Raw genomic sequence first — 16,004 nt, 5'->3', positions numbered from 1 at the left:
TTGGATAGAAACAGTTAAATGTAACGGATGTTGGGCAAATCAGTAATTTTTACCAAATTTAGAATGTAAATGGACTCAAATGCAAGTTCGGGATACAAATTAACAATTTTAGCCAAATTTAGAATGTATTTTAGCAATTTGCCGGCATACAAATAAGTTTATACCGTAACTGTCATGTAAAATATTAATTGGCTTCCCAGTATAATGAAAGACCTTGTACCAATTTAGTTTGTCCACTTAAGTCTCATGTTCAATATGAAAGTATGTTGGGGAAGGGTTAAATCAGATAATAATATTGTTGAACAGGGAATCATCATATATTCTTAAGAGAGAGATGGATGATAAGAAAACTGTTGGACATGAACATATGTAATTTAACACACCTACATCAGACATATATGTTATACAAGAATTATGTGTAAAAGCGCTAGCTATCTCTCCCTACGATTTACACAAATACTTTTTGGCCAAGTCTAAGAATATATATAGGCAACCCAGCTAGCAATTCAAAGTATTAATGTCTAGATTGAATAGCAGTGGCATCTAAAGGCGCGTTTAAACTCACTGAAAATGTGAGGACCGTTTCCAGAATTGCATTCGCATTTTCTTCTCCTGGAATTCCATCGTAATATTAGGATAAATTTATATGTGTGGCGTAGGAAAAATGTGTCTTGTATGAATGAATTAGTGCTCTTGCCATGTTCTTCAATTGCTTTTTCAACCAACATCTTAGATAATCCCATTTTTATAAACTGATCAAGAACTTTAGAGTTGGAAGAACTTGGACATGAGCTCGCCTTCAGGATGAAGAAAAAAGCAATTGCACGTTAATTATCTCCATTTCATGCTTACTTGTGATAATAAACAAAAAATACACTAGCTTGTCCGGAAAATCAAAATTGTCACTGCACTAGATTTTACCTCCCAAGGCTCCTCACGAGGATGAACTACACTCGAAGAAGGCAAGAAAGTGTAGCTGTCGATTTCATCTTCAGTGTTCCGGCCATTATCATTGTCATCCATCCACACTAGAATGAATTCCCTCCTGCACAAAATCACAACATGTATGAGCAAATGAACAAGAAAATTGTGAATCAACAAGTGCGACTCCGTAGAACATGATATGGGTAATATTCATATCTTACTGGACTCGCTTTTATAACTCATTGTAGCTATACACCTTAGCATGCAGGAATCAGATACATGGTTTAATTCTTATTGGTTTTAGCTTACATGCTTAAAACAGAACCAGACATATACCGCAAGACTTCCATCAAACCCGTAAGGGACACTCAAGTAGAATCACAAATTACACAAACAAGCCTAGCTTCATACCAAAACCTAACCACAGTAGAATAACAAACACATCCTCAAATCGGTTGTTTAACCTAGAATAAGCTCCATCAGGCACCACAAGTGACCAAAGTCGGAACCTTTAAGAATTAAACAGATGGGTTTGAAATACGGAAACTCAAACAAGATGAAACCAGTACCATTTTCTCTAAAGCTCAACCAATCAAAGCTCGTCTTCTCCGAAAACCAGACAACCCTTGCAAAGAAGAAATTTTGTAAAACAAAGTCACAATTTTGTTACAAGTAGAGCTTGAGAAATTCAAATTTCAAAGAAGAAAAACCCAAGGGTTTTGCTCTGCTCTCTGTTCGTGAGTCAAGGAGGTGTCTTTTACCTCAAAAAAACGAGAGCTTGAGAAATGCAGAGGGATGACTGTGTGAAGAAGACCAAGAAATGGGGGAATGGAGAGACGTCTATATAGGACAAGCCGTGTAGTTTGGCTGGACCTCCGAGGCTTGTTTTAACCAATAGGGAGAGGTTTGAAATATTTGATTACAAAATTCCATTAAACTTCCACATATTGCATTAATTTCTATTATCCATGCATAATATACTCATTTAATCTACCAAGTACCCTTTTTTAGGAAGAAGACGATATAATTACGTTAGATGAAATCTAAAAAGTCTAAAAACATCAAAACAAATCGAAAAAACATAAAAATAAAAATAACAAGATGCATAGAGGCATCTAAAATGATGGGAGACCATGTAATTGATGTCATACGACATCACTGCATTGCATATATCACAAGAGCAGTGTAAAAGTAATTGTAATAATAACTATGAGTGTATCTGATTATGTGATTACTAAAAGAATAAGAAGAGATAGATGATCTGTTCAATAGGAATTCGAAAGTAACCAAGGGTATCATAAACTCGAAAATTAGCAAACGAATCCCTAAGATCCAGAACCAATACCGAGTCAATGTAAATCGGTGCCTATGATTCAATAACAGCACCCACCCTCTTGGATTCCAAATTCAAACCCAAACATGAGTGGGCCTTCTATCCGCACCCGAGCTCAAAAACAACACAAAATTGAGAACCCCAATATACTAAGGGCCTCCACCTCTGTTAGTTGAGGGTTTTCGCTAGAAGCACAAAACGATGGTCTTAGTCGTTGACCCCCTCCAGTCCATCCTGAGCAACGATAATGCCGACCACCGCCACACCACTGCTCCTCGCCAGAAAGTAGTGTCAGCCTTCAAATATCCCACGCCACCACGAAGATCTGGGCACCAAACTAGCATCCCAAATCTGTAGTGGTGTGCGTGACCAACCATAGCCAACCTTCTCCACCAGAAACCTTTCCCGGAGGACCCCAACACCACTCAAGATCCAGGATCCCAACCCCGTATTCGACCCAAGAGATTCTCAATTCCCTTGAAGGATCAACAGTCCCTAGCAGCCTAGGTGGGTTCTGGGCGGTTTTATCTTTGTTTTCAGTATTTTTTATCTAGAACTATTAAAATATATATTCTAATGTTATTTTAATTTTTATATGCTATATAAAAATAATAATTAAACAATACAAACCGCCTAGTCCCCGTCTAGACCCTCGACTAGTCCTCTAAACACTAATCCCTGACAATCTGCTCGACTAGTGTAGCGTTTTTTAGAACCTTGGCTGCATAGAATCGGATCCACACCTTGGAAGCATCTACCGAAGAAGGAGAAGGCATGGTAGTCACCGCACCTCAGTTTCCCAACACTAGAGGAAGTGCCGCTGAGATTCTCCATCAGAGATGGAGGAATTTGTAGAACTGGCCCCCGATAGGGTTTCATCTTAGTACTCACAAATTTTATTCTAAAGCATCTACCAAGTACTAGATTAATAATGCAGGTCGTGATGTTATATCTTGATACCTATATCGATTGAAAATATAATTGTTGTAAGTTGTGAAAGGATCACTCTCATTTTGTTAATTGTGAAAGACGTAAAGACAATTCACAAAATTAGTTGTTCCATCTGAGGTTTTTTCTGTTAAAAATGAAAAAAAAAAAATATATATATATATATATATATATATATATATATATATAGAGAGAGAGAGAGAGAGAGAGAGAGAGAGAGAGAGAGAGAGAGAGAGTAAGACAAAAACTACTGTCCACTATCAAAATCAGGAATTCATTACTGCAAAACTTGAAAAGAGGCCTACCAACAGGAGTCTGAGCCTCAGAGGCTTTACAACTTGTAGCACAAAAGAATAGTAACAATATCCAATAAAACGGCAATGAACCTGTTTTTAATCAAGCACAGTTGCATGAGTACTTGAAGAATCAAAACCATGCAGGTCCAGGTTTTCGCGGACCACAAAATCGCATTTATAACTAAAGTTCACAAGAATTGTATATACTGCAAATCAGGAATGGCAACAGGTGACATATTTACACGTTGGTTTTCGGACTTCTAAACACGCCCTATAGATACATGTGGTATTTTGGTTCATACTATGAGTGCTCTGATCCCGTGCAGGTAGAATATCGCCAATGTCAAAGTAGAGCTTGCAAGAGTCCAGCTGAATTTTAGGATGTTTATATGCTGGAAATACTAATGCTGAATACTGAAATGGTTGAAGCTGTTCTACAACATAAGTGCCTAATTACATGTGGTACTTAGTAAACTTGGTTCAAAAAGTTGGAAACTGCCACAGTTATATGTACATCATATTTGTTTAAAACCTTGGCTGCCATAGATGTCAGTCCAGGGCTCATAGTCTTATACCAACTAATGAAGTAAGAAATCATAGCAAAAGCAATGAAGCCTAAAAGAACCCACAGACAAAGACTGAAGCCGTCCTCTTCCCCTTCACTCAATGACCTATCTCCTGCAAATTGAACAAAAATCCGGACAAAAATAAAATAAATTTTTACTGGGGAACGTCATAGAAATGAATTCACTGTCATAAGTTTTTTACTTAGTACAAAAATTGAGTGGGCTAATTAAGTCTATATTCATGTAAATTACTTTCTTTGTGATTGAACAGTCTAAAAAACACATTGACTACTATAACTAAGGTAGCAGGTCCATCATGTTAAAGAAAAAAAGAGAAGAATTATGAATGCGCCAGTACGAGAAATTTTCAATGTGCATTGAACTCGTAATACAGGAACAAGTCAAAAAACTCAAGAATTAAAAGTTCACTACAACTCACACCTGCCAGAGAGCTTTATCACCGCAAAGACGTCAATCTAAATCTCAAAGCAAGTAGTTAAACAAAAAAATTTATCAACAAAAAAAAATAGTTAAGGTTAAAGAGACAAACGGTACTCCAATCAGGCATTGGATAAATGATCATCATGCCATGTCGAAGTAGATCAGGCACATGCAGAGTTACAGAAAAAAGCTCAGTCCTATCCAAGTATGAAGAAAACATGACCGATCTCAACAAAATTGGATATCCAAAACACATTTGCACTTCCTTTTAGATTTTACAACTGGCAAATACACTGTTACAGAATACCTTCCCTCTCCTTCCTAATTTCATGTAGTGACACAAAAGTTAATACCAACTCGAAAAAGATAAGGCAGTGTGTAAAAGCAGATTTGCATGATCAATATACCAGAGACAAATTTTGGGACACAGGACTACCATTTAGATGGATACTAACATATGCATGAAATAATCAAACAAACATCATGTTGCTCAATCCCTAAACCCTATTATTAAACAGTAATCACATCACCAAGAAGCTTAACTAATCCCACACAAAATCTAAATTCCACAACAGAACAAATGTTCAATCAGACCAGGAAATAAAAACCAAGAATCCAACGAAGAAATCCCAGATTTGAATACATGACCACAAAGAATATTGCTAAATTATATAGATTGGAAGAGGGAGTCACCTGTCAATACTTTTGCTGTCACTCCATTGATGACCAACTGCTGTACTGAGTCTCTGGGTAGGTCAAAAAATTGTTATGAGGCGGCTGGCGAAAACCCATATCTGATTTAAAAAAATAGTCACTAACTTGCACTCATACCTAATTGGCTTATCAGCTGCATCATGAAAAGCTCAACATTATTACAGAACAGGACTCCTTGTTTTTGGTGTACCATTCTTAGTCTCTTCAGAACATGACCAGTTTCATGTGGATTACTTATATACCTGCCATAATAGACTTGACCAAGTCCAGTATTCGGAAGTAATGATAGAAAAGTGAAGATTCTTTCCCCTCGAGTCCATCTCGATGATATCGATTGCTACCTGTAAGATTGTTACAGGGACTGCCACCAATTATAAAATCAAATCCGCCGAATGCACTTATAAACTGTTCCAAGTGGGCAGCATTCAGCTCTTGCACATCAGGAAGGTGAATTAAATTCCCGGTTTGCTTTGTCTGCTCCCACCAACACCTCAAAACATTTCTGTTCACTTCTGAAATCTCTAGAGACACAACATTCTTCATATGGATACCAAGCCGATGAAGGGCTATTTCTGCCCCACCTATCCCAGAGAAAAGAGAAAGGACGTTGATGCCATTCGGAAACATGTCTCGCAAAACAGACAAGTGGTATGACACGGTGTCAATCTGGATTAGGTTGAACTCATAAGTAAATTGTCTGAGAAGTGTATATAACAAACATGGTTTATCTGAATTGAACAGTTATGTGGCAGTTGATAGGAAAGCTCAAAATATAAGGTTAGCAGTCATGAGCACAACCAATAGTTTCATGCTTCTGCTGACATAATATTATAAGAATGAAACCACAGAAACAACGAAACTCTTTTACAGGGTTATACATATATTATATATATATATGTACTTATGAATAACTGCATCACAATTTGCAAAAAAAAGAAAAAAAAAAGGAAAAAAGAAGCTCTAATGGAAAACTAATTCCAGCAAAAAGTAGTACCTGAAATGCATTCCCGAGAGATTTATATCTATCAGTCCTGCTTATACCCCTGGTGTGGTTCTTTGGAAAACCCAAAAGCATTTCAAATTCATCAGGCTCAAGTGGGGCAACCCTATTTTTTCCAACCCACACTAAATTCCACTTCCGACATTCATGCATTACACCCCGCTGAACTTCTTCCGGTGGAATGTCATCGTAGCCCTCAAGAGCCTTCATGATCCTCTCTGTTAACTTTGCACTTGAATGGCATGTTACTAAGCAGTTTAGCTTTGTCCGTGTATCCCATGAAGGCCACCACTTTCTTGACAATGGAAATGCTTCATGTATGGTTTGTGGGGGTAGCGGAACAAGAGGAAATCTATTCTCTATTGGAAGATTGTGCACATAACCTCTTTTTCTGGCAGCAGCACAGAAGTGCTTAGAGTCAACAAATTCAGGTGGGACATCATATAGAAATCTGGATATAGTGTCCCAAGCCCCTTTGGGAGTAAGGGCTACATTCTCGTAATAAAAATAGGGAGGTCCAATGGCTACCTTTGGAAGATTTCTGTAAGATTGGTACGGTCCACTTGGAATACCAAACCCAATCATTGGCTTTGGGAGACGAACAGTCTCATTATCTTCCCCTATGAACCTATTCTGCCTTTTCCTTTTCGACACTTCATCAATCAAAAGTTTCCTTTTCTTCTTATGATCATCATTGTGTAGACGCTTCAGTCCGGGCTACAAAACCAGACGCTGCAATCACAATCTATCAAACATATACAACAAATAGACTGATTGGCGTATAAATTGAAGATGTTTAATAGTCAATGGGAAAATAAAGGGATTAGAGGACCTTTTGTTCAAGAGGAAGAAGGGCATCTTCTGCCTTTGCCAATTGAGCAGCAGATAAAAAATCAGTCAATTCCAGAAGTGACGAGCTCAAACCTGCAAATTTAAGGGATAGAGTAGTTGGTTTAAAGAAAAGAATGAAGCAACTAATTTGGACATGTGTACGTACCGGAATCTCTAAAAAAATCTAAATCAGCATAATGGATTATATATAAAACTAAAATGATACCACATCTTTCAATAGCTATGGAAGCTTCCTCTTCTGTGTACCCCATTTTGATTAAGGACATGAGCAGCTTCACCTCCTCGGATGTAGGACTTGTGTTTTCCTGCAAAATAGGTGAACTACGTTTTATGAGGCAAGTCACTTGTTGTTGTCATAACCCTACATTTATAAGCTTATTACTCATCGACAATAATAAGAAATATAGAATACAACAAGTTAAGAGATTATGATACGGTCTTGCTGAATAATATAAAGAAGAGCCATGGCTAAGCTCAGAATAAATGAGAGCTCTAACGAAAGAAAGCTATTCGAGAATCCAATCACTACCTCATCACTAGAGATGTCCAAATCTGAAAAGTCATCAAGAAAGCTTCTTGAGAAGTAATCTGAATCAGTTTGCTGCAGTTCTTGTGAAGAACTTTCCAAAACCTGAAAAACAGTTGAAAAAAATTTGATGAACGTTGTAGATTATTTCCTTCCTTTCCTTGTAAGTCAAGATCAGTCTACATTATTAAAAGATGCAAAAAGGAGAGTCAAATACCTATGACACATATATCTTGGAATAAAATAAATGTGCATCTGAACAACTAATAACACTAACAATATCCCACTTAATTATCTATCGTATGACACATAAGGTTGAGTTTAGAAATCGCCGGAATCGAAATCATCTACGCTGGAAAGAAGGGACTCTGAAGTAGACAGTAAATGACCGTGGGGCTGTATTATAAGTTTATAACTAATATGAGAAGTATGAGAAATACACCTTACAATTAAAAGGTACTGCACAGAGAGTAAAGAGAAAGAAGGAAGAGAAGAAATTAGCAGAAATGATGGTAGCGCTGTGCTGCTAAATTTAACACCTATGGCTGACAGCAAAAGTTAAATTAGCATTACATGCAAGCTCTGCCAACAACCCCTCCCCACCCCTCAGGTGCAAAGTCTGATGTAAGATTCTAAAAGTATTGGCAACCAAGTTAACAAAACTCACAATACTATATTTAAGAGGGCACCAGTATGTGTGAAAGATTGTTAAACTCACTGAATATGTGAGGAGCATTTCCAGAATTGCATCTGTATTTTCTTCTCCTGGATATTTCATCAAACAAGTTTTACATTAGAAGGGTTATAGATACAGCAGGAGAACAACATGTTCCTATATGAATGAAAAGTGGTTTCACCATGTTCGTCAATTGCTTTTTCAACCATCTTCTTAGAAAATCCCATCCCCATGAACTGATCAAGAACCTTGGAGTTGGAAGAACTTGGAGATGAGCTCCCCTGCAGGACGAAAAAAGGAACTGTATGTTAGTTATCTACATCTCATGCTTGCTTCTATAATAAACAAAAGAGCGCTAGATGCCATATAGTCATCCAAATCTGAGGTTCTATATATATATACTTGGGCCAGACTCAAACGAGGTGTGTTTGAGCTGAGAAAAAAAAAACGTCTCACAAAGTTAGAAACTTCACCAAGTCTACGGATTAAGTGTTGGGAGTATTAAGAAAGTTACTAATTCACACAGAATGTACTTCAGAAAACTTACAAATCAAATAGGTAACACTATCAGCAACCACATGCACAAAAAAAATGTTTCAGGAATATGCAACGAAAATTTGCTCATGTAACCCAAAGCATCACTATGTTAACCGAGTTTCCAAGAACACACAACTAGAAGCCAGTATTACCCCTACTTTCATAAAATAACTAACCCACCTCATGAATATACCAGTAATAACAAAAGCAATTTTCATAACATTTTGATGCAAATTCATTTACCTCCCCACATACCATATTCGCTTCGCCGCCTGTAAGTTCCAAACTTGGAAGGAGACAGCGTAAAGTTGTCCAATTCAAGCTCATCTTCTGTGTCCCAATCGATATCAATGCCTTCCACACTAGAAGTACTACTTCCATCCTGCACAACATCAAACATATACACACACATGAACAAGAAAAGGTCGTAAAATCGACAGGCGAATACTACATTACTAATTGAGCCACATGGAAATTAAACAGAACAACATCCACTTAGTCCACTAACTCAAGGTTGCACTCAAACTCGACAATACAACCATAAAAAATCAAACAAAGACCGAATCTTTAAGCAGGAAAGAACAAATCTTTAAGAAACCCACAAATATTTTACCCAAATATTAAGAAATTGAAACTTGTAAAAGGATGTAGCAAGCTTAGGAAGAAAGCAATGAAGAAGTAGTAGTACCATTCTTCTCTGTGAACTCTAGGCTTCGCTTTCAACCTGTCGACGCAAACATACCCGTTCACTAATTACATCAAATTTCCAAACTAGTGCGTGAAAATGAACCTAATTTCATTACCTGAGGTGAAAATGCAGAGGAGCTAGCTCTCTGTAAAAATGAAGAAGAAGAAGAAGAAGAAGAAGAAGAAGAAGAGGGAGAGTTGTGATCAAAAGGGTGATGGAAAATGGAAGAAACGACTGCCACCTGGTGCCGCTTAACAGAGTTAACGACATGCCGTGTCACCATCTGATGCCTACAGATTTCAACTACTCTCGCTCGTCACCTTTCTTTTGTTTTTGTTTTTACTTGTGCCAACAAAAGTATTGCAGAGAAAATTAACCCATAAAACACCTGAAAATTAAAAGTTAAAGCTCGGAAAAATTAACTGACGAGTTTAGCTATTGTATTAATGACTGAGATTTTCTATTCCATGTTGTTTTGAATACAAGGTCTGTCATGTTTTGCAAGTTATCTAGAATTTGAGTCTTTCGGATCACCTTATACATATATATGACATGTTACACCACAACCAAAAATGCAACAGATAATAGCTAAAACCATTATCTGATATAAATAAGAACCGTTGTGTATCAAACCGTTGTGTGATGAAAATAATTAGATAACAGTGAAAAAATCATTATGTGACTAGATATACATATAACGTCTTTAAAACATCGTTGTAACAAAACTCGGCAGATGCCTATGCACGGAGATGTCTTTACGCAGCAAGACATGTCATGCGCGTTATTGACACAACGAAATTAAATGGAATACCATTGTGTTATTTCTATTTGTACAACGAAGTTTAACGGAATGATCATTGTGTGATTTCTATTGGCACAATGAAGTTTAACGGAATCACCATTGTGTGATTTTTATTTGCACAACTAGTATGTAATTAAGAAACTATCATTGTGTAATTGAGAATTGCATAGCTTCACACAACTAATATTTGGGGAAACACCCTTGTCTGATTGAGCTTTGTACAACAAATTTTAAAAATTCATCATTGTCTGTTTGAGCTTTGCACAACCAATTTTAATGGTTTTTGTTGTGTATATTAAAGTATATGACAAGTTCTTCAAAGAAGTTGCGTTGCATGATATCCAATTTTAACATGAAAGCATTGTGCGACCATATTGGGTACAATGATGAAAATAAAAATACTAAATCTGTTGTAGCATTCATTTGAGCATTCATTCACTAATAGTTTGTATATTACAGAGCCTTGATGGTTTATGTCATTTCACCAAATAGTATATAGTACCTATACCACCAGGTGATATCCAATTTGTTATTGAGATCAACTGTTTAATAGCTAATGTCACCCCCACGGTAACCACCACCACCACCACCAGGTGATCGAGGACTTTTGGTAGCTATACTCACACAAATGCTTCGCCCATAACTCCTGGAATTCAAGAGGTCTAGTGAGAACACAAGTAAATAGTGTAGAGGCAACCAGAAAACTCAAGAATTTACTAGGCACACTACACAGTAATGAAACTTCTCAAGACCAAAAATTAGATGAACAATAAAAACAATTAGTACAACTAATAGCATCGGTACTCTCTTGCCATTACTATCTTCTGGTTCTAAAAAGAAAGCCAAGGAACCCTAGATAAATTACAAACAATTCACATCAATCCAGTTCAATGGTCATTGCAGCACTGCAGGGCTGTAAACCAAAGCTTTTTACATGAAGATTCGACATATTGAAGTTCCACACAAAGTAAAACCGACTCTCTACCCCCAAAATGGAATAGCAACATCCTTGATTTGTTGCCTCGCAGCTATATATCATAACCAAAGTTTAAATTAGGTATATATCACCACAGCTTAATGTCACAGTAGTCCCAAACGTAATAAGCACAAAATGGCACAACACCAGAAAACATAATTGAAGAATCCAGAGAATTTGGAGATGCATCACCACAGCTCAAAATCACAGTAGTACCAAACGAAAGCACAAGAAGGTAAATTGTTACCTAATTTGAAGAATCCCTCACTCAAGAACAGTTCGATATGCCTTGCATCCAATGTCTGCATTGTTCCTGTTCATATATCAAAGCTTTCTTAGTATATAATCTATAACTATAAATCAGCAATAAAGGAACATACATAGAGAGCAAGTTTCCATTCTTTTTATCATTTCAGCAGTTTGTATTACATGTAACAGTATAGAAGAAAGTGCATTGGTAAAGAGTGAGAATCTATAATGACACATCTCAGCTTTTGAAGCCAAAATTGAAGCATGACTATTGAGCTCTTGTATACTAACAGAGGCATTATATTTAAATGAATGCACATTGTGTTTTGTGATTCTTCAAGCACATGTACCAGCTTCTAATCAGGTATTAGGCAGTTAGAGGCATTTGTTCTTTACATCACAAGTATTGAGCTCGCAAATGGGGTATCAAATAAGCTGGAGATCTGTGGCAGATCAAAACAGAAGTTAATAGAAGTTATGATCATATATCACAAACACTTCATACTCTGGAGTCACATAAACTAGCTGAAAACTAAAACTAATATACACAACTCTACTTTGCTTGTGAACTCTTCAACAAATCAAAAAAATGGGTAAGGAATCACTGATATGCTTCTCCGGCTGCAGTTACTCCCATCTGCAATCAAACACGATAACGACCATAAATGAGCTCCGAGTTTAAATTTTGAATCGCTTCATTTATGAATTACAGGCATAAACGAGCTGAGCTCAGATCCAAAGTAACGAAATCCACACAGCGATACAAAAATTGATATCGAAATCCAGATCGAGCTCGAAGATCGAAACTCACACGCGGTGCATGAAATTCAAACGAAGTAGAGAAAATCAAAATCAAAAGCTCTGATTCTACTGAACTCGTTCATTTCTCAAGCGAATTCACACAGAAAACACATATTCAAGCTCAAAATTCACCGACCCAAACTTTGTAATGCATTGTACAACAAATACTTGTTTCTATTATAAAATAAGATTCTACATGCAATCAGACAGTGATTTTTTATTGTTCGTTGTTTATTGCAGGTATAATATTTGCATGCATGCACCAAAATGGCACTCATCATTACCTTACCCTCGCTCAAAATTTTATCATCTTGTGCATATCTTCGTAATACATTATACAACAGACACTTATTTCTATTGTAAGATTAGATTTTACATGCAAACACACAATGATCTTTAGTGTTCGTTGTTTTTTGCAAGTATAAGCATATGTACTTTGCATCCAATCATACAACATATGTACTTTGTTCTCTTGTCTGAATATTGAAAATTATACAACTGTAAATTGGTCCATGCGATCGATTTCTGTACATGAATAAAATTTTGTGAAATTCGTACTAGACGGACATTTCACTACTGCGATTACATCTTACGGTCGAAATTTCTAAATTTTGTTTCCTCGATCTTGTTGGTCTTGAAACATATGTATTTATGTATAATCTAGTAATATGTAAGCTTCTTTACTATGTTATATCTAAACAAGAATGTCTTAAACTAACAAGACCGAGGAAATGAAATTTGGAAAACTCAACCGTTAGATGCCATCGCAATAGTGAAACTGGCTTATGGTACAAATTTCACGAAATTTCATTAAGGTTTAGACTTCGATCACACAGGTCAACTATAGTTATTGGTCATGCTTATTGGATTTGACCGAATTCATACAACAGTACTAGACTACTAATGTTTACATACATTGTTTGTTTAGAGTTTAGGATTTAGAGTTTAGGGTTTTGAGTTTAGAGTTTAAAGTTTTGGGTTTTGGGATTATATTTTGCATCCAATCATACAATGGTCTTTAGTGTTCGTTGTTTATTGTAAGTGTGAACATATGTAATTTGCATCCAATCACACAACATATGTATTTTGTTCTCTTGTCTGAATATTGAAAAATTATACAACTATATATCGGCCATGTGATCGATACATGAATAAAATTTGGTGAATTTTGTACCATAAAGACATTTCACTACTGCGATTACATCTTATGATTGAAATTTCTAAATTTTGTTTCCTCGATCTTATTGGTCTTCAATCATTTGCATTTATGTATAATCTAACAATGTGTGAGTATTTATGTTCTATAAATTTTTGCTATGTTATATGTAAACAAAAACAATTTAACTAACAAGATTGAAGAAATGAAATTTGGAAAACCCGGCCGTTAGATGCCATTGCAAGAGTGAAACGTGGTCTATGGTCATGGTACAAATTTCACGAAATTCGATTAAAGTTTAGGTTTCGATTGCATAGGTCAACTATAGTTATTAGTTATGCTTATTCAATTTGACCGAATTCATGCAACAATACTGTTTACGTATGTTGTGTGATTAGGGTTTAAGTTTTAGAGCTTGTATTTTAGAGTTTAGGGGTTGGGTTTTAGAGTTTAGGGTTTTAAGTTTAGAGTTTAGGGGTTTGTTTTAGAGTTTAAAGTTTACAGTTTAGGATTTAGGGTTACAATTGAATTTTCACACGGTATAAACTTCAACTTGCAAATGTGGAAAAATTTCTAGAAAAAAGGGTTAAAATTGCTAGTCACATAACAAAATTCTAAATGATTTGTTGTCTAATTGAAAAATGACAAACTAGCAAAGTTGGGAATTTTCCTCTTGTTTCTATATTTATGTTGCTAGTCACATAAAAAAATCTTGTACATTTGTTGAATGATAGAAAAATGACAAAACCTATGGTTCATTAGTGTAAATTTGCTACCCACCATTTCTTTTCCCTTTTCTAATTGAGACGCCTCTTTTCTCTCTTTTTCTTTCTCTTCATTCTCTTCGACAACTAGAAAGCCCAGCTCTCCTCTCTCCGTCTTCTCCGACTGCCCGAGACCCAGCTCTGCCATCTCGGTGCCTCCAGAGCGGCGCACCGTCACCAAAAGCTTTTCCAGCATCTCATTTTTGAAACCCCTCAACCAGTTTACTGGTATTTACACATGCAACCTCTGAAGACGCAGAAGTGTATGCGCAAAGCTAAGCCGATTTGTTCATGCAACTCCTCGTTTCACTTGTTCCGGCTCAACCTTCACCTGGTGACCTCTCTCTCTCTCTCTCTCTCTTTGTGAATTTGAACTTGAATTTGAATTTCAAAAAACCGGTTTCAATTTGTGGATTTAGATTATGTGTGTGAGTGTGGGTGAATGCACAAGATGGTAAAACTTTGAGTCAAATATAACTCACTAGTGGGATGATGAGTGTCAGTTTGAGGCATGTGGGGAATTAACGTACGTAAATTAAACAACAAACACTAAAATCATTGCCTGAATGCACTAAAAATTTAGACTTACAATGTATATAAGTAAACAGTTGTGTGATATAGTACAAGACATGCACATTATCATTTAAGTGGTATCCATATTGGAGCAGGTTGGGAGAAGGAGTGCGGCTTTTTTTTCTTGTCTGACAACAAATAGTTTTTATGTTCGTTGTACAATAATCTTTTATATAAAAATTAACCACCTACACAATTTTGCACAACAAATAAATAGTAATATATGTTGTGGAATGACTTTTCATCAACACAAAACGAAAGTTTTTTCAATCGTTGTTACTAGACTATTGTCTGTTGCACTTTTTGGTGTAGTGTTACTGATGCTAGTGCACTACAAGGGAAGGAGATACTACCCTGAATTCAAGTTAATTTCTTTGTATTTTACTTTCCTAAGTCATGTTGCCTATTATGTGAACATCTTTTAATTTGATGATATTTAAGAAGTGTCAGTGATTATGGTATACTAGAATCAACAATAATCCTTCACTCCCAACACTGCATGAAAAACACACTTGTTTTTAAGCTTTGGAAACCATTTGCTCCAATATTTAGTATCATACGGAAAGAAAAAAAGGGCAACATTAGCTCATATAAACACTAATATCAAACAAAAAAACATGGACGAATGTTGCCACATAACAAACCAGAGAGCCAAATTTTGCAATTGTTAAGGTTCATCAGTTCAGATAGAGGTTTTGATTTCATATCTCTTCTACAAGTCACAAGAATGATAGTACGGTAGTAGCATCTAAATGTGCAAATGTCGTGGCCGGAGAAAGATGACTGGAATTAAGAATAGAATCCTAAAATCACGAATGGACTTGGGTCGTATACGCGATTATTACCCTATTGGCTCTCCTGTAATGAAAGAGATGGCGCCCAGACCACTTCGATTATGAGTCTGGGGATTCGAACATAGCGGCCCTAAAAAACCTTCTCCGCTATCTTAAAGCAGAGAGGCGCAATGGCTGTTCCAGCTGCCGTTGACATCAGTGCATCTCTAAACGACAAGGAGTTAACACCAAGGAAACTCCGCAACAGCAGGAGAAGAGGCCAACTCAGTCGTAGAAGAAGCAGAAGGAGACGAAGCAGCCGTTTACAGAGAATGATAAAGTTGACTTTACGGCATCAAATGGATCAGGGGGGCTTGGGGCCTAAGCATGTGAATCAATTACCCTAAAT

General features: G+C 36.5%; 1 protein-coding gene across 1 annotated transcript; it reads right to left on the bottom strand.

The window, feature by feature from the left end:
- Window positions 1-5,239: 5,239 nt before the first annotated feature.
- LOC126799101 (DNA (cytosine-5)-methyltransferase DRM2-like) lies at window positions 5,240-9,643 on the bottom strand. The gene is given in 12 exon segments (XM_050526223.1): window positions 5,240-5,355; window positions 5,465-5,888; window positions 6,217-6,939; window positions 7,055-7,146; window positions 7,280-7,379; window positions 7,601-7,705; window positions 8,319-8,365; window positions 8,458-8,557; window positions 9,057-9,095; window positions 9,097-9,195; window positions 9,502-9,537; window positions 9,617-9,643. Coding segments are annotated over 11 exon segments (1,824 nt in total). The 5' UTR covers window positions 9,505-9,537; window positions 9,617-9,643; the 3' UTR covers window positions 5,240-5,263.
- Window positions 9,644-16,004: the final 6,361 nt, after the last annotated feature.

The sequence above is a fragment of the Argentina anserina genome, chromosome 6 (genome assembly GCF_933775445.1).
Source record: "Argentina anserina chromosome 6, drPotAnse1.1, whole genome shotgun sequence".
Taxonomy (NCBI): Eukaryota; Viridiplantae; Streptophyta; class Magnoliopsida; order Rosales; family Rosaceae; genus Argentina; species Argentina anserina.
The sequence above is the reverse complement of the archived record's forward strand: the minus strand, read 5'-3'. Positions and strand labels throughout refer to the sequence as shown.